Genomic DNA, 19,307 nt, shown 5'->3' with positions numbered 1-19,307 from the left:
TGCACCTAGAGCTTTAATGATGATGAACTGCAAGCTGGACCGATCTCATGTTGGGAAGGAATCTTCACTGTAGAGATTCTTGAAACCATAAAAAGATGTTGGCCTCAAAGTGCAGGAGGGTAGTAGCAGAAGATATGCTCAGATTATTGCCTCAGGCCTCTGCTTGGCAGAGCTTTGGAAAGGAGCTGGATGGACAAGTGCCAAAAATAGTGGTAGAGATTATGGGCATTTTTCTGCTTAGTGTGTTTGCTCGATTTCTGCACTTTCCCGGGCTTAAAGTTGTTCTCTCTTTTTCCTAACACAGAATTCCTTGCAGGCAGCCTCAGCATCTTTGTGAATGTTGAAGATTTGCCTGCTAAAGACAGTCAGGGAAGAGTTGTAGGCACACAGTGCATCAGAGAGAGTTGTTCAGTCCCTGTGAGATAACCAGATGCTACAGGGGTGTTTCTGTAGCAAAGTGGTTCCATTCTACAAAAAAAAAAAAAAAAAAAAATATTGGTGAGATTAATTCATGGTAATAACAGAGGAGGGACAGAGAAGCTGAGGAATTAAAGCATACAAAAGAATCTCTACTTTGAGGATCAATAACTCCAAAGTTATCATAAGCAGTGACTGAATAACATTTCCTCTGGGAAATGGGCGTCACAGAATTTATTTTCAAGTCCTAAGAATTCTAGATAGTATGTGGAGAAAAAAGACTTGAAGATGTGACTGCAAATCATGGTGGTGAACAAAGAAGTCATTTGTTCAGGCATTAGGCAGGATAGAAGGCTCAGCTGGGGCAAGCTGTACAACAAACTGATCTTAACCACATTTTTACAAAGGAAGAAACACCCATCTTTAAAGACAATAAAAATAAGATTTTAGCAGAACTCCCTTGTTCTTATTTTATCTCGCTTTTTTAAAGTACTCTAAGTAGAGAAAGCAGATACATCCAGGTTTGGAGGTTTCTTGGCAAAGATTATGAAAGAAGCAAAAGGTCAGAAGGCAAATCAGTATTGCCAGTTTGGGCGCCTGATTGCTTACACTGAGCACTGTCCTATGCAGGCCCCAAGACACTCAAAGAGAAGGCAACAATTTCCAGAGCTGAGATGGTCAAACTTTGGATCACAGGTCTGTCACAGCTTTAAAAACTGCCAGGATAAGCAAGCTCCAGGCTTTAGAAACACAGCATTCATGGCAGGAACAAGGTGGGACTGGGGACGTTCAGTCAAGAGCAGGTTCAACATGGGTACACCACAATGAAAGGCCAGAATTCATTACGCACCAAGGTGAAACAATTTTCCATACCAAAGGAAAACAGAGTTAAAGATAGGAAGGAGGAAATATATTAGCTAGACAGTTTGACTAACAGAAACTCCAGAGTTTTGATTTATGTTCTATACACTATAAATAATATCTTAGTTAACACGCTTTCCTACCTGCTCCTGCAAAAAGAGTTATTGTATACATAGTCTCAATTTTACATGCCTTCCCAGTTTCAGGCTTTACAGCAAGAGGCATTTGGAGCTTTGAAAGCAATCACACTATAGATAATGTAGCCTGTTAGCTACTAAGAAACTTGGTGAAGTTCTAGAAATGGGAAATAGAAATTAAAATATGAAAACCATTAGAAAATTAACTGGGGCCTTATAGAAGCAGTGATATTAAAATAAGTTCCACCACAATTAGAAATGAGCCAACTCTGTTTCATTTTCCTGGGGTAACGTAATCTTATATTAATAGATCAAGAAATAAAAAGGTGACCTCCTCTCTACAAGGATGGTCTACTCCAGGAATTTCAGTTCCTACTTTGCTTTCCAGCTGTAGGTACTTCAAGATGCCCATGAAGAGGAAAACATGCCAGTTTTCCATGAGTTCGGGTTTTATCTCAGAAGGAAAACCACCTCTTTGTGACCTTGTAACCTTAGATTACTCCCTTCTGTAATTTAGAGCTCCAAAGTGATAAATGTTGCAATACAAACAGAAATAAAATTCAGTGTAAATTTCTACTGCACTTCTTACACTTGTGTGTATTTTCTTGACTTGATAGAAGTCATCAGAGGTGTACTACTAAAAGACAAAAAACGATGACTGCAAATAAGATCAAGGAATATTTGGTCCAAAGAGGGGAAAATTTTCCTGAAAGTGGTGCAGTGTTGGAAGAGGTGAAATTGTGTGATCTCCATCCCAGGAGTGCATTTCAAAATGCATGAGTAATTTGATCTGGCTTTCAAGCCAGCTCTGCTTTGAGCAGAGAGGAGGTCTAAGGACAACTTATTAATTCGAAAATCATGTTGTTAAAACTTTGATTAATATTCAATAGCATGTAAAAATATAAAACCTGTTTTCTTTATGCAAGGTCATAGAACTCTTAGGGAGCATCTTCCCTGTCCCTAGATCAACAGTAGCATCACTTTGGAACTCACTAAAAACTGAGATTGAACTCATCTTTATCTGAGAAAAGAAAATTAAAAATAGAAAATCACAAAGCCACAGATGTTTTTATAGCATTTTTTATATTTCAGTGCAAGGATTGAGAGGAACTACTGTTGCTAAGTGCATTCCTACAAAAAAGTCACATAAGGGAAACTCCTCCCGTGTGAAAATTAATACTGAAATTAGGATGACAGAAAAGGTGTGTTACAACTGACAGACCTCCAGAGCTCTGCACATTCTAAAACTGCAGCTTTCATTTTCTACTTTTTAATATATCCCCCAGGACATCCTGAGATGACTGAGGTCCAGTAGTTTTCATTCATCATTTTCAGTACTTCTAGCCTAAGATATCTGCTGAAAATAATTCATTAATTCTCTCTCAAATAACTGTTTGTAGTCCTCTTCATGTGAGTTAAAAAGAAACAAACAAAAAAAAATTGAAATTCATACTTGACATTCATACACTTGTGAAAATAAAGTATTGCATTAGGCAGACTGTGTTTCAAACAAAGCATTTTATATCTGGATGTGCACTGAGATGAGGTGTTGTAACATCTTACAAATCAAACTTCAATTTACACTGTATTACTTGCACAATCTGCATTATATATTTCCTTAAAGTTGTAAAGTGAAATTGTACTGCTGTAGAATAGAATTATGTAACAGGCACTGTGTTCTTATTTGGTGAAACCCTCCTTACTTGCAGCTGCATTTCCTTGACAAAAAAAAAATTGCTTTTTCTTATAGCCCAAAGCAGTCCACAAAGCCAGAGAAGGATATTTTTACAGATTAAGAGACATGAATGAATGGAATTGTTGGTGAATATTATTTCCTTTTGTTATTAAGAACTTTAAAATTTTCCAAGACTGACTGTGCAGTTAAATTCCCTGAGGATTACAGATGTTAGAAGAGAATCCCCAGTCTGTACCAAGAGTGAGTATAACAAATATGTGGTTCCTGTCTTTGGTGTAAAATCATCTGGGAACTGGCAACAACTGTGTGGTCAGAAGGAAGGTCCTGAGGCACCAGGAATAACCTCTAATAATTCTACAGTGTCACATCTAATCTTCCAGCATAGACACTTAAGTTAAAGAATGACTTTCAGTTGGCATTCCTTCTGAATAAAACTGTAATAGTTAAATATATGTTGCAAGCTGTATTTAAAAAATCAGCAGGGCACTTCAACAGAGTTAATGTATTTGAAAACAGCAGGCAGGAAAGGCTTTAAGTAATAAGGAAGATAAATGCTGCTTCATCTGTCCATCAAAGCCTGAATTTAAACTTAAGTTATTCCAGGAAAAAAAAAAAAAAAAAAAAAAAAAAACACCAAAAAAAACCCCACCAGAAAAACAGAAAAAAAAGAAGTTGAGTATAATCTAAGTAGTCTAAGAAAGGAGGGTCACAGTAAAGAACCAAAAAGCACAAAGTGTGACTGATGTCTGCCAAGGGAATAATATCCACATCAATGCTGTGCTCAGATACCCCCACGGCACAAAAGTTAAGAAATCCACTTCACCAGCCGAAAGAGAGGGGTGGCCATTCTCCAGGTACATCTACACTAAAGCTCTAACATTACCCAGGAAATAAAAACCACATTTATTTTAGTGGTAACAGTCAAACTTGCAGTCAAGCAAAATATGGAAGATAAAAGCAAGAAAAGTCATCTCTGAGAACAGACAATCAATTGCACATGTCTGGTCTTCTTTTTGTTTCTCACAGAAGTTTAAACCACAGGATTTCTATGAAATCATATCAGCACAATGAAACATTATAATGGAGACAGCAAAATACAAATGAAGATGGAGTGTAAGCAGATGTACCTCTATTTTTAACTCAGCTGAGCTGTCACTTGAGAATTCCTCCAGCCAGTGACAGTTTAGTTTAACACTGGCAATATTTGCCCACAACACAGCAGGTGCTGTAATCTCATTCTGAGTTTACCTGTTCCACACAGGAGCCTGTGCTGCAGTAACTGCCATACAAAAGGTACATAAATTTTGCACAAAACTTTTGAAGCAAAAAAAAAGGAGGAAATTTAAAAGCCTTGCAGAACCTTAGTACGGTTTGATGGTCTCACTTCTGCTCGCCAGTTTGCAACATCTTGCTCCCAATAAGGAGCAATTCCTCTCACATTACAATTAGTACTTTACTCTTTGAAAAACTACATGCAGTACTTCAGCTTTAGCTCAAAATAGAACAAAATATTTTACAAAGCTTATTGGCTATCCATATTACCAACAGCAGCTTTTGCAGGCAATCACATAGGGGCAGATCATATAATAAAAAATGGTTGGAGTTTGATAATTTAAAAGACAAATGGTAACAACTGTCATCTTTCTTATACATATATAAATTATTTTAAAACAGGTATTTGTTGAGGTTTTTTTTCTATTTCTAAATATCTTTATTCATTTCTTCCCAGGTAGATATCTTATAAAAGAATATTTCTAGTCAGCTGTTTACTCAAATTTTTTTTTCTTTACTTAGTATTTATAGTCCAAACAAAATATGATACAACAAAAATTGTTTTGGCTTTCTTTTGTTATTGTGGTAAATCCTTAAAAATCATGACTGGTTTGTTTTGTCTTATTTTAGAGCCAACAACTTCTATGTTTGTAAAGATAAAATTTATAAATATACCAAAAAAAAAACCCCACTGGGAACACATATGGATGTGTTCAGATGAATAAAACTTCAGGAGTAAAAAAAACCAAATCCATCTCAAAACTGTCAAATACTTTCACACTGATTCATGATGTGGACACCAGCTTCTGATTATTTGCCAGATTTTGTGACCATAGTCTCCAATAAAAATTCACCAATGTAAATGGCAATTCCTCTCCTTTGAACAAGTCAATACCTAAAAGACCCCCAAAACAAGTATGACATTCTTCCAGGAATAAACACTATCCAAAAGCATAGGTAACAATGGTTAAATGGATTTTTGTTACAGTAAATTATTATCAAAGCCACAAAAAAAGCAGTGGGGACATTATTTTCAATGTTCTGATCAATCCAAGATTTAATTTGCCTAAGTAAGTGGAAATTAATTACTCTGCATCACCTCAGAACCAGGTCCCTTGGTGTTTTATGCAAGTCCACATTACCTTATGAGATCAATAGGCTGAAACTTGTAAAATACTCCATATCTTGCCCATTCTTGATACAGCAACTAAAGAAAGAAAGGGAAAAAAAACCACAAAAACAGACTGAAAATTAAATTGAAACAAGTTATCCCTTCTGTTTTCACAAAAATCTTCTAAGGGCTAAAAATATTTGCTGCACTCCTGGGGCTGATAAACCCAGTAGAGCCCATACAAAAGCCACTTGTGTCCCCATACTGGGGACATCACATGAGGCCATGTCTGCTCTTGGACATGCAGATTTGCCACACTGCTTACAGAGAGCTCAAAGGAAGGACTGATTCCATAGAAACATCTTGCAGTGGGAGGAATGCAGCTGGAATAGGAGCAGGGATAAAAGGAAACCTTGCAGGACCTGGGGTAGATTGACCACAACACACTCAACTGCAACAGGCAAAGGATTTGGGATAGTCTTGCTTATTCCCTCTTTGATTCCTGTGGTTTATGGGACACTACTTCACTGAAGAGGATTGTCCTAGCTGCCATAAGGATATTTTCATATAAATACTTGTTCTTGCCTATTCAAAATCACCCCTTGTCATTACCCCCAAGCATTACCTAGAAAATTTTATCTATTTTCATAAATGATCATACTAATAACTGCATTCAATCACATATACAAAAGAAGTTAAAACTATTACGTTCCTAAAACTCCCCAAAAGCTGCTTTGAATACAGCTACAGAATGAATTTGAAGAGCAAAAAGAAAGCTCTGTCTAAAATAGCATTCCATTTAGGAACAGGTACTTTCTGTAAGTTTATAGGAATTTTCTGATCTGCTTCTAACAATAGGGATGCTGCTCTAGTATATGACAACAGTGGATTTCCCAGGTGGGTTACAAAGCCCTCTTGGATTTTTTTAATGTCAAACATAGAGACAGCAATGAAGTATTACAAGTTGCCAGTGGGACAGAAACTTAAAGACTAAACCAGTGTTTATACTCATGGTGAGTTATCACCATTCTGCTGCTCAATACCATTCTTAAAAAGCCCTTTTTTTTTAGAGCAAAAATCACATTGAAACTGGGAAATTCCTTTGGTCTTAGGAAACCCTCTCACTCTAAAGTTTCCATTGCAGATTTCTAATTCTTGTAGGATGGGACAAAAGCATTGTGTCACTGTGCATTTTCTCCAAGGAAATCCTGAAGAAGGTTCATAAGGATTAGCCTTTTATGTTATAAACGGGTACATAAACCTTAATTACTTGTGCTGCCCTATTGGATTAAGTACCCCATAAGGACTGAGTTCATATTTGGGATTTTTACAAGAGAAAACTGAATTCAAAGATACAGATAAGTTAAAGTGGGAAAAATAAAAGAGGGCAGAAGAAAAAAAATACAGCTTAAAAATGCCCTCCTTTCTTTTAAACCTGATCAGGGTTCTTCAGGAAATTAAATACTGAGACTATTAGATTCAGATAGAAAACAGATGATGTTATGCATAGGAATACTACAGAAGATTCAAGGCCTAGGCAGCAGGGACATATGTGAATAATCAATGAAGTATTTCTGGAAAGAAGCATTTATGTTTTTAATAGTTAACACTTCATAACTGAGCCTAATAAGCAGAATAAAAAGAGGGCAGCACAAAATACAACTAGTAGGGGGAATATTTTTTCAGACACTGGTCCTTCTAGGCCCTCTTTCCTCCCATTCCACAGTACCCAGTTTTCCTCCATTGATTAATGTTCATTTAGTTTTTTCCTCTAAAATATTTGTTTTCCAAGTCAGTCATCTGTGGAGCTGCCTCTCAGAGAAAATTCTCCAAGTCCAAAGGAGACAATGCCTTCATGAACAAAAAGTTCAAAGTAACAGACACAAATAAACAATCTTCTTTTATAGTTCGTTTTCTAATGTTGTTTTGCTTACCAAGGTTCATACACTAAATTAAATTGTATACGGCACATGAAGACATCTAGTGGCTGAATGGCAACATTATTTACCAAAAACTACAAAGATTGTGCTTTCAAATTTTGCTAATTCAGCATTGGAGAAATCAGATTTATTTGTATGACCTCAGTTTGTATGAACCCAGTCTTTACAGTATAGCAAATATTGAAGGTTACCAAACATTCCCTTTTTCTTCATTCTGCCTTCTTCCCCTTTCTCTCCCTACTATTTTCCCTCTGCATTTCCTATCCCACTGTTTGCATATCAAGAAAAATAAAATGAGCAAACATTAGAGAACAATATGGAAAAGTTCTTAATAGATGACTTATTAGTAATCTATAAAACTAAATAAATTATTTAATAGTAATTAAATGGTTTTTTTCCTATTTCTAAAAGTAGGCATAAATATTAAACACAGTTTGAATTCACACTGTTTCTCTTGAGGATTAATCTATTTTTGAATGTCTTTTGATAGCTAGAAACTTTATTTACAAAATAATTAGAAGCAGATTTTTAGAAATTGCATTAATTTAGTTGAATGCATGATCAAATGAAAAGTACAACTATATTTTATTTTAGTAACCACAGCTCTCTAGAAGCATTTGGTTAGGAAAACAAAATTATTATATGAGTTATTTGATAATTTTAGTTTCCTGACAGGATGAAAATCATGTATATGTATGCAGAGGGAACCTGTAAGCATTTCAAGATGTAAATTTCAAATTAAATTAATTGACATGCTTATAAGAAGATATTATAAAAATCTCGGAAAAACATTTTAAAATGTAGGAATAAGGAAAATATGTTGCTCAAAATGTGCATGCATTTGTTAAAACATCTACTTGTTTGTACAATGGCTAATGCTTTACAATGAGATTTAGAACATCATTTATTACATTAAATATAATATTAAATAAATTTGGCAATGTATTTTACCTTTCTTTCATTCGTGTCATCATTTTGGCCTTCATATCGACCCTGGAGAAAGAAAATAATTTAATACCTGATGTAAAAACAGAAAAAACTAAAGAAAAGTTTAGTTACTTGTTCCTACATTGTTAATTTTACTTTTAGGTCACAACTTGAAATGTACTTATATAGGAGTTTTCATATTAGAATCACATTTAGAAGAGATTTTCAATGTCACAAACAGCAAATAAGAATGTCTATGAATGGATGTCTCCTGAGTGACACCAGCAGAGGACTGGATTTTTTTCATAGTGCATACATACATCGTGAAGTGGGTAGGCTGCATCATAAACATTGTTTGCTATTAATGTGCCAATGCCTAAAAGAAAAAGAAAAAGTCAGGTGGTAAACAAGCACAATTGAACAGAAAACATTATTACAAATTTCATTTCATGACATTCCAGAGGGGACAGAGCTGTGCAACTGAAAATATTCAGAATGAGAATAGAGCCACATAGGGTTCCTGGCTGTGGAAAGCGTTTTTCAGAGAAACTCACTTCCATAAAGTGCTTTTTCTTCAGTGAACAGCAGAGTGCATAGACTCTCCCAATCACTTTCTCACCCTGATAGCAAAGAGCAACATGACTGAGGAGCAAAGCATCGAGAAGTCCTTCTTGAATCTTTACAATGGTGAGAACTACAGAGTCCACTGGCCAGCAATTAAAAACAACCCCCACAAAAACTTCCACAGAGGTTTGTGGTTATGAAATCGTAGAATGGTTTGGGTTGGCAGGACCTTGAAGATCAGCCAGTCCCTGCCTCCTAGGCACACCTTCCACTATCCCAGGTTCCTTAAAGCCCCATCCAACCTGGCCTTGGGCACTTCAGGGAATTTAATTTTGCAAGGGAATTCCCAGCAGTGACTGCAGCACCTGTAGATAGACACAAGATCCCTACTGGCTCTCAAGACCTGCAACTCTTACAGCAATTCCATCTTCATTCTCTGGAGGTGAAAACAATTGTTCCATAAAAAGGCAACCACAGATAAGTAATTTCTAATTATTAGTTATATAAATAAATAGAGATATATAAATTTATTCCAGGCCTCCCTGCTTTCAATGCCCAGAAAAACAAGTAACCAGCTATCATGTCTTTAGTGATGAAAAACATCCCATAGTCAAATTAGACACTGTCCTGAAATATTTGGGAGAAACCTTCAGGTCAGACCTTCTGGTCATTTATTGGTACTGCTTACTTGGTCAGGCAGTTCCAATAAATGTCTCCCTTGAGAGGACAAGTACAGCTACATGCATTCATAGAATCAGGAAATTATGCTTGGATAATGACAAGCCTGCTCCTGAAAACATTGAGTATTGGGAAGTTTACAGTGGCTCAGAGTTATGCTAGAAGAAAATAAGCCTTCCTGGTATAATATCATAGGAGCGGAATCAGGTTCAACCTTACAGAGATGTAAAAAAATCCATAAGCAAATGTGTTTGAAGTATTGCTATTTTCATAAAACAGGTCTATCAAACCAGACTGCAATAAGCACTTCCAACATCACTGTCCTGCTTCTTGTGCAAAATCAGCAATGAACTCTAATAACAAAAGAAAAAAAAATTTTAAATCTTTTAAAACTCTCCTGATGAGTGGTTTTAAGCTTAAGACCCGTGTAATGCCTTAGTGACATATGAAACAGAGGTCTTTTGGGGGAGGATCCCAGAAGATCAAAGGAATAAGTGAGTTTAGGTCAAACATGATGCACAATCCTGTTTTGGCTACAGACCAGAAAGATGGAAAGGATGGGAATGTTAAAATAGTTATTTCATGTCTAATGAGTTCTTGAGCTGACCTAAGCTTGACGTGCATCAGGCTGTATTTTCATGCTAGAGTTAAAAAATTCCTGAAAAGTTGTTACTAGTCCTTTGATCTCTAATGATGCATTTTATTCCACTATAAACCAGAACAAGCTATTAAAGTAAAGAAAACCTTAAGTAAAAGGCAAATATCTCCATTGGCAAAGTGCTCTGTCCCTTCCTTTTCTGTCCTTGAGCTTCTCCCCAGTTCTCTCTGCAGCAAATTCCTAAGTCTCCAGGAGGGCTCCCAGCACTCCAGCATTCCCCTCTATTGCCCCACTAGAGACTTTTGAGCAGATCAAAACATAGAACAACACCAAGTAAACAGTTTTAAAAGCAGCAACTGCCAAACAATGTTTTAGAAATTGAGAATGCCAGACATTTTTTAAACCATATTTTAATTTTTTTTAAGGAAACAGTGTGGCAGTCATACATTTAGAAGTTGATACTGGAAAAAGGCAAGTGGTTTTTGTTGAAAAAGAAAAAAGCATTTTGTGTGCTTTTCATTTTGTTATGCTTTTTATGTAATTAAAAAAAAAAAAATCTATCTCCTGTTCAAGGAAACCTAAATTAATCTATTTTCCTTTACAAAAAACATGTGTTATTGGAGCTTCCCTGCACAAAATCACACCAGGACTGTGCAGAATCTGACTGGAGCACATTATTTGCCAGGAATGTTACCCTGGGACACTGTGATCTGTCCATAGGTGGTCGAGTTTACAGAAAGATTTCCAGAAAATATGTCAGGGAGGACAATCACTTCTTTTCCATATGTGCCATGATCTCACAATGGGTGAGAGAAAAGAGTAGAGAAAAGAGAATATGCACACGTGTATAAATTCTGAACCTCAAGAAAATTAAATAAATTCTGAACTTCAAGCTCCAACTATTTCAGCATTCTCCCAAAAGTATCTTCAAAACAGTCATATTTAAGTCATATATTTCACTAGGCAGCTCAGGGAGGTAATTTTTAAAGCTGAAGCAATAAAAATAACCTGGAAAGGTGAATTATTCAATTGAAATGGCAAGAAAAATATGGTTCTGCAAGAAATAATACGACATATTGCAGTTGACATCTGAATTTTCTAAAGCAGATCATAGAGTAATCAAATCCAATTTTATAACAATTCATTAAATGTGAGTTATGTGCCAGATGCTGCACCTGTAGAAATGAAAAGCCAGCACCCACTACCAACCAAACCATGGACTAGAAATTCTGATTATATGCCTCAGAAAAAACCATTCAGTTCAATCTCTAATTTTTTTCTTTTGGGAAGATGTGCCAGCATATTTTGCATCCTGCCAGAAAAATCAATATTCTGTGAGATACCTACAACATTCTTTTCAAAAGAACACCTCTAATTCTCTTTCCTCCACCTTACCCATGTTTTTTCTGGCCTTTGTAGATGTGCGCTTCAAAATTTCCCTCACCTGCAAAAAAGAACAGTGGGATAACACACAGATCCTTTTTCTAGCATGAATTTCATTACGGAATTAGAAAAAAGGTCTAAAATAGGTGGCTTCTGCAGTGTTCGCCTGCACAAATATTTAAATCATTTAGCAGATTTTATGAATGGATTATCTGCCCTAACATTTGGGGCTAAAGCCTGCTGTGTTAGATCCTTATAGAAGTATTTGAAGTATAAGAACTATAGGCAGGAAATCTAGTTAAAGATTACGAACAGGGCTGAAAAGAGCTTTGAACACTGAAGAGGAGTCAATAGCTTCTCTGCAGAGCATTTCCCACTTCTGAACCACACGTCCTGAATTCCAGAAAGGAATTCCTTACATACATATATGTCAGGAATTAGTGTTCAGCAAGAACACACAAATCCATAAATTAATGAAAACAGCAAAGTTGAAACTAAAACACTCCCTTTAAATCCCATTCTAAGCCCTACTAGCAAATCCTACTCAGCACAAGACAAGGATATGTTATTTTTATTAACTTACTATTCGGCTGCGGGTTGCATTGTCAAAAAAGGTGTCTTTGTCTTTGATGTTATACCTAAAACATTGAGGAAAAAGAAAATCAGCTCTGTTTTAAGACATGGAAGCAACACGTAAGACAACATATAAGATTCTAATTTAGAAGTCACTCAGAAACCACAGCTAATCAGAAAGGCAGGTGTTTAAAGGGTATACAGATGCCATAGTACAGCGTAACAGAATGCAGTCATATGCATAAAGCTATGCAGGACAGCATAGCAGAATAACAGTCACTCAGAGCTCTACCAGGATTACACTGATGGTGGGCATAAAAATGCAAAATTATTAGCTAATATAAAATGCCTTTTGAGCAAGAAGAATCTCTCTATTGTTTACAGAAGATGACATTTTAATATTTTTTTTATAACATCCCCTCAACACAATAACATGCTGAGGTTGTGTTAGTATGTTTCAACCAGCCTGATGCAGATATTCATTATTCTTTTCCTGGCCACTAAACAGTCAGCATTTCACTTGATTTCAAATAACCATTCCACTAGAATTATGCCTTTCCTTAAACCTCAAAATCATGATATGTGAAATTAGCTTTCCAGTGAATTCTCCTCCATCAACCATCAATTCTCCTCTGTCTGACTCATATTCAGAATTAATTAAAATTGTCAGAAGGCAATAAATGAAATGGTGGGTCACTGTATGTATTACTGAATTTTATTTATCGGACATAAATACAAGGAGACACCCAGGAGGAAAAAACGTGTGTTTCATGTCAAACTGGCCCCAGAAATATTATTCCGAGTGAAAGAGCAGATGTCAAGAACTCCTTATCTGCATATTATTAGCTGAGTTTTAATTGCTACAATGAATCTATCAAGATGGAAAATACCACTGTATTTCTACTAGCTCTTGCTTTTTTCAAAACAGGTAGTAATATCCTTAACCAAATAATCAGGAATTTGGTGGGAGGATTTCTAAGTTTCAAGCTAAACATATGGAAATTTATTTGATGCACTACTTCCAGTGCCTTATCCTACAGAAGTAGGAGGAACACTGGTAGAAAGTTTTTGCTGCTTGTATTTCTGTTAATCCACTGTAAAACTGACAATTTTGGATGTTCCCTCAGGATTTCCAAATATGCTTGATGAACTTCTGAATTTTGACTGAAATGTGGGAAAAAGAAATTACAACTCTAAAATGATACATTCCAGCTTTCTTCATTGTCCATTGTCACGGTTGAGTAAGAAATGGCACAGACTCACCAGAAAGCTGGTTTGCACAGCAGCAGCTTTAATATGAAAATTCTTTTCATAGACTGCTCCGATACATTTCACCTGATTGGCTAATTAATAAAAACACCTTTCTTATAAACAATCTTTGAGAAAAACAGGAAAACAGAGAGCAGGAAAACACCACCTGCAGGTTGTTTATAATAACAAGTTATCATCATTTCTCTACAACTCCCTAAAAGTTTCACAAGTCCACTGTGAGAAAACTTAACCAGTTTTCTCACTCTCTGACCAGGCTGTCACATCCACAGTCCATCACATTTTAAAGTACTCACAAATATATTTTCTCCCTGGAAAATGGGTAGGACAAGGTTTTCATCTTGGTATTTTCTTGCTGTGGCACCTGGGGTTGCAGAGGTTCAGTCAATTTGCACCATATTTCATTTAACGTTTTGAGTATTCCCTTTTCTTCTGTGATTTCATACATCTGAAGAAATAAAATTGTACATTAGTATGCCCCTTCCAAAATTACACTAAACTAAAGAAAGGAAAAAAATAATTTGCTGTACACATATGTTTAAACCTATAATTAAAAGAAGTGTCTTCTCTAAAGACATATTCCCATATAATGGTAAGCACCTGAATCCATATGGGTTGCAGTTCCAAAAAGTTCTTGTCTCTCACAAGTTAATTCCAGGAAAAAAACCAAAACCTTAGTGCAGAATTATTAATACAAGAAAAAGGAAAACCAGTTCTTCACCCAGAGCTCCGGGTATGTGCTCATCTCACAGTTAAACCGCCTGTCCAGAAGGATAATATTAAAATACAATAATATTAAAAACTTTACTAAACTCCAGGAAAAAAAACCCAGTTACATCCACTACCTTGCTCTCATCCACTAGGCAGGGAACCTTATAGTAGAAGGATATATAATTAGTTGGCCAAGACTTTTCCTTTGTGAAACCTTATTGTCTGTGCCTGAGGAATATTTTGTCTTCAAATGCCTTTCTGCTGCAGATGGTATGGCTTTCTTCATAATTATTCCAAGTCCTGAGGATGGAATATTAGGGATCTCATTTCCTGGCTCTTCCCTTGTGTAAATTGTAATAACACCAAGTAGCTCCCATTCAGTGAGTACCAAGTTCTTTGGGAGTGGATTGAATGGGTCCTGCTAATTCCTTCAGTACTCTGGGATCAATTCACAAGGCCCCATGGACTTCTGGACATCCAGTGGATACTGGTGCTCCCTTAAAGATTCAGTGGCCACAAATGGAAAGCCACAAACTGTTCCCACAGCAGCAGTCCTCTGCCTCAGGACCAGGCAGTCCAAGATAATTAATATTAAAGGCTGAGGCAAAAAAAGAATTGAAGGCCCCCTTTTTTCATCATCTCTGTTTGTCAGGTGACAATTTCCAACAAGGATTGGTCCAATATTTTCCTCATACCTTCTCTTGTTATTAACATACTTTAAAAAGTCTTTTAATTGTGTGGGACAATACTGGCCAGTTTGAGCTCTAGAAGAGTTTTGGCCTTTTGTGTTTTCTCCCTGAATTTACAAACCACAGCTTTGTAAACTTCCTGTGAGGCCCGGCCTTGCTGCTAGAGATGGAAAATTGCTTTTTCTTCTCAAGCTCCACAAGGAATTTCCTGTTCAACCAAGCACTCATGGAGCACTCAAAAGCAGATTTCCAGGGAGCAGTGCTGAGTAGCTCCCTGAGTGGCTTTGAGTTTACTCTCTTGAAACCTGGAGCAACAATTCTGCTGACCTTTCTTGTTCTCATTAGAATGAATATTTTAAATTCAGCCATTTTATGGTTGCTGTAGCTAAGGCAGCCTCGTACTATCCCATATCCCACATGTCCTTCTCTTCACAAGTATACAGTCTGGGAGACTATCTTTCCTAACTGGCTTGCTGAATCCTTGTACTATCTTCATAGTATCTGCAAAGTATTATCTTCAACGCCCTTCAGGAATTTCTCAGACTTGCTTGTCACAGCAGTGCAGCATTCCCAATTAATGCTTGGGAAGTGGCCATTTCCCACAAGCACAAGAAATTTCTCCTGCTTGCCTATAGAATGATTCATCAGTCCTACAGAACACTCTGCCCTGTTTTCCATCCCCTAACCCTCACCCAGAAGATGTCAGCCTTATAATCCCTTAACTGCAGCTATTCCCTTCCATACAGGACAACTCCTTCACCTCTCCATCCCTGCCTATCCCTCCTGAACAGCTTTTACTTCCCTATCCCAGCACTCCAGTCACAGGATTCAACCCCCCAAGACTCATTAAAGCCAGAGACATCACAGCTCTGGCCACAGAGCAGCCCTCCCAGTTGTTCTTATTTTTTCCCCATACTTATGTTTGAGCCTGGCACAGTTTCACTCACCAAAATAGCTGTGTTATCATATCCAGAAGTTTATATATAGTTATATATAGATTATATATAGCTCAGAGGGTATCTTTTCCCAGCATGCCTTATATTCTGAAAGATTATTTAAAACTGAACGTTTGGGGAAAAAATATTTGTAACTGATTTATATTTAGAGGTGGATTAATACCTTCCCCTGAAAATGCCTTTTTTAAATGGTTTAGTACGATCCTTGAATAAATAAAAATAGCATCGCAAAAAATACCTAAGGTGCCTTGACAGCAGTATTTTGTATCTTTAAACAAAACCTGAACTTTCCTTTTAGTGGTTACTGGATGAACTTTTTTATTTTATATTGCCAAATCTGCAAAATACAAGACTACAGTTTTTTCAAAGTGGACTTCTTTTCTTTCAAAGGAAATTCCTCTTTCAACTGTTTTTAATTTCAAAAACACCCAAACTATAGGATATGAATAGAGCTCTCCTGTCAAGCTTGTTTCTGGTAATGCTGCCATTTCTGCAGCTACAGATAACAGAGGATTTTTTTTTATTTTTGGAGATAATAGAAGATTTTTTTTTCCAATCAGAGGAGAGAGGGGGGATGCAGAACTGTTGTGAATGAGGAGGGTGCCATCAGAGATTATCAGCTCCTAGACAGCCCTTAACCCAGGCCAAAATGATTGCAATACTCACCAATTAAAATAGTGTAAAATTTACTTTGGTGCATCTGCAAAAAACTTGGATGAGAAAATTCCCATGAGAGCAGAAGGAGGGAGAAATAAGTAGGGACTAAAAATGCATAAAAGGAATTAATTTTGGAAGAGATCAAAGAGAGGAGTTGAATATGTAGAAAGTTTCTAGGAGTACTGTAGCTGTCTAAAACCTACTCATTTTCAAAGATTGATTGGAAATATCTTTTTTCTTTTTTTTTCCCTGGGATACAAACACATTGAGTATGCAAGATTGATTTGGCCAGTCTTCTGATAATGACAGGTTGTAACAGCATCAAATGTGAACCCAAATGAAATTTTTGGTGGTTGAAAACAAGATGAAAAACTCAAAGATCAAACAATGCAATGGGAGAAAACAAAATCAATTTTTCCTTCATTTCTAGTGACAATGCAAAGAAGTAAATGTTCTTTAGTGCAGTTGATGAGTATCGCTAACTAAAAGCACAAGGCAGTTCCCCTGACTCCAGTGGAGTTGTTAACTAATGGACTAAATAATTTCAGGAACACAGATTGGGGACTTTGCTACTTGGAATTTACAAGGTTTGCTAGCAACTCTGCTGAAAACAGACAGAAAATAAGAGAGTATGCTGATGTTTTAGTGACAACAGGCAGGTCTGAATTCAGTAAGTCACTGATACCACCAAAACAAATTCTCTGGGGAGAGCCTCTCTCTCTTTGGAGAAGTCTTAAGACAGTGACCAGTTTCATACTATCTTCCACACTACCCTCATCTTTGAGAGAATTTCCTTGACAAAAGTCCAGGCAGCTCCTGCCTTCTCAGCTTTCAAAGCCCTCCTTAACACTCACCTCTGTCATCACCCTCCTGAATGCAGTCTATCAGCCAGCTGCCTCTGTGGCCTTTAAAAACCCCTTTGGAAATCCCCGCTTAAATATAGCTCTGAACAGTAAATCATCTCAAAAGACTTGGAAATGTGAAAAATAAGTCTGACAGTTCATTTTTTCTGATTTTTGTATCAAAGTAACTCCATGGGATTCTATACATTTAATGATGATTCTGATCCTTCAATCATAAATCATATTGATAGAAAATGGGGGATATTTACCTTTTTAGTGGGCATTTTTATTTTAAGGAGTTCTGCTTCTCGACTGAGGACTTGCCAAGGCGCATGTATACGGACAAAACTCACCCCTTGGCTCTTGTTCTGAAACATAAAAAAAGGGGAAACAATGTGTTTAAATATTCTTAAATACAATGTAGTGCTAATATCTCAAGTTTTCAGCTCCAACAAAATCATTCAGCAGTAGGCAACAATCACAGGGAATAACCAACTTCTGCTACAGAAAAGTGACATTTTCCTTTAAAGCTGAATCCTTTATGTTCTAAAATCCATTAATCTACTGCCTGCAGCGTAGCTCTGTGTGCACCAGGATGACAGAAAGTTACAGGTCCAGATTTTGGAATTATGTAAATGAGAAACACCCAAGATACTGCTTTTTTTGTACATTGATATTTGAGAAGGAATCTGATTTTTTAGTGGACTTTTGTGTCCATCTGAACCAACAAGATAAAAAAAAATATCCTGCTCTGGGTGGGCTTTGTTTTAGTTCTCATTTTCAGTTTTGCCCAACTATTTTCTAGCTACTTCATCAGATAGTGGTTCCTTACAGGGAATGAGGCCCAACATTTATTGCCCTAAATATCTGCAGTTGGAATAGCAAACCTAAAGAAAACATAAAAATTTAACTTCTGTACAGAGATATGAGCCTCATGTTTATGTAAATGATTGGTTATCCTGGTCAGAAGCATAAAATGCCAAAAAGCAAAAGAGCTTTGACACAGCCAGTTTTCTGCAAGCCGTGCAAAAGATGTCCTGGTAGCACATCTGAGCTACAGAAAGGAACCCTGAGAACAGAAAGCAGCACCCCTGAGAAAAACATGAAAATTAAATGAAGGAAGGTTCAGACAGCATTTTCCTCAAGGCACACAAAGAAATTGTACCAGTAAATCACAGGGATAAATTCTTGCTGTGGAAATGTAGGGAAGAAAAGTTGGGAGGGAGATTAGAAAGTGAATATCAGAGAAATCAAGGCAATGACCACCTGTCACACCATCTCCCATACTGCACCTCCCCTTTGAGGGGATTTCCTTGACAAAAATCCAAACAACTCCTGCCTTCTCAGATTTCAAAGCCCTCCTGAAAACCCTCCTCTGCCATCATCCTCCTGAACACAGACTGTCAGATGATATCCCTTAGGGAAAGGCATGGAGGTAGACACAAGAAGATTTTCAGGAGGAATTTCTTCCCTGAAAGGGTGGTCAGGCATTGGAAGGGGCTGCCCAGGGAGGTGGTGAATCCCTGGAGGTGTCCAAGGAATGACTGGATGTGGCAGTGCTCTGGGCCAGATGACAAAATCGTGACTGGTCAAAGATTGTACTCAAAGATCTTGGGAGGTCTTTTCCAAACTCAGTGATCCTGTGATTCAAAGGCTTCATTAAGGCCAAGATTAATGATCTTTATGTGGCTGCTTCCATCTTTATGTAAACCCCAAGCATGTGTTTGCCGAATGTGTCCTTATGCTTCCTGATTAAAAATCAAAAATAAAAAGATGGAAATCCTACTATCAGTGCAGTCACTTTGCTCTTATTTCCCCTCTAGGTGCAACATGAATGATAAAAAATCACTCCCTCACCTTCAGCTAACATTTCTTCAGTGAACCAATTTTATTTTAAAGAGCAGAAAGATCTGCAGAATGTTTCTTCCATCAGTCCACTGGTGAAGTCAGCTTTAAGAGAAGGAAGGAAAAACTTACAGCAGATGTTCTGGTAATCATTTGCTGAAAATAGATTAATAACAGATGA

The 19,307-nt window shown here is 36.9% G+C and overlaps 1 protein-coding gene across 1 annotated transcript in view; it reads right to left on the bottom strand.

Annotated features, from left to right (window-relative positions):
- ANO2 (anoctamin 2) overlaps positions 1–19,307 on the bottom strand; it is a 152,492-nt gene that overhangs the window by 103,548 nt on the left and 29,637 nt on the right. The window contains exons 4-10 of the mRNA XM_084205617.1: positions 17,551–17,649; positions 13,723–13,874; positions 12,168–12,222; positions 11,597–11,645; positions 8,682–8,737; positions 8,386–8,427; positions 5,526–5,590 (exon numbers count right to left, since the gene is read on the bottom strand). Coding sequence (XP_084061743.1) covers positions 5,526–5,590; positions 8,386–8,427; positions 8,682–8,737; positions 11,597–11,645; positions 12,168–12,222; positions 13,723–13,874; positions 17,551–17,649 — 518 coding nt within the window. The remainder of the gene's footprint in view (positions 1–5,525; positions 5,591–8,385; positions 8,428–8,681; positions 8,738–11,596; positions 11,646–12,167; positions 12,223–13,722; positions 13,875–17,550; positions 17,650–19,307) is intronic.

This window comes from Fringilla coelebs (genome assembly GCF_963513975.1).
Source record: "Fringilla coelebs genome assembly, chromosome: 5".
In the NCBI taxonomy this organism is placed as follows: Eukaryota; Metazoa; Chordata; class Aves; order Passeriformes; family Fringillidae; genus Fringilla; species Fringilla coelebs.
The sequence above is the reverse complement of the archived record's forward strand: the minus strand, read 5'-3'. Positions and strand labels throughout refer to the sequence as shown.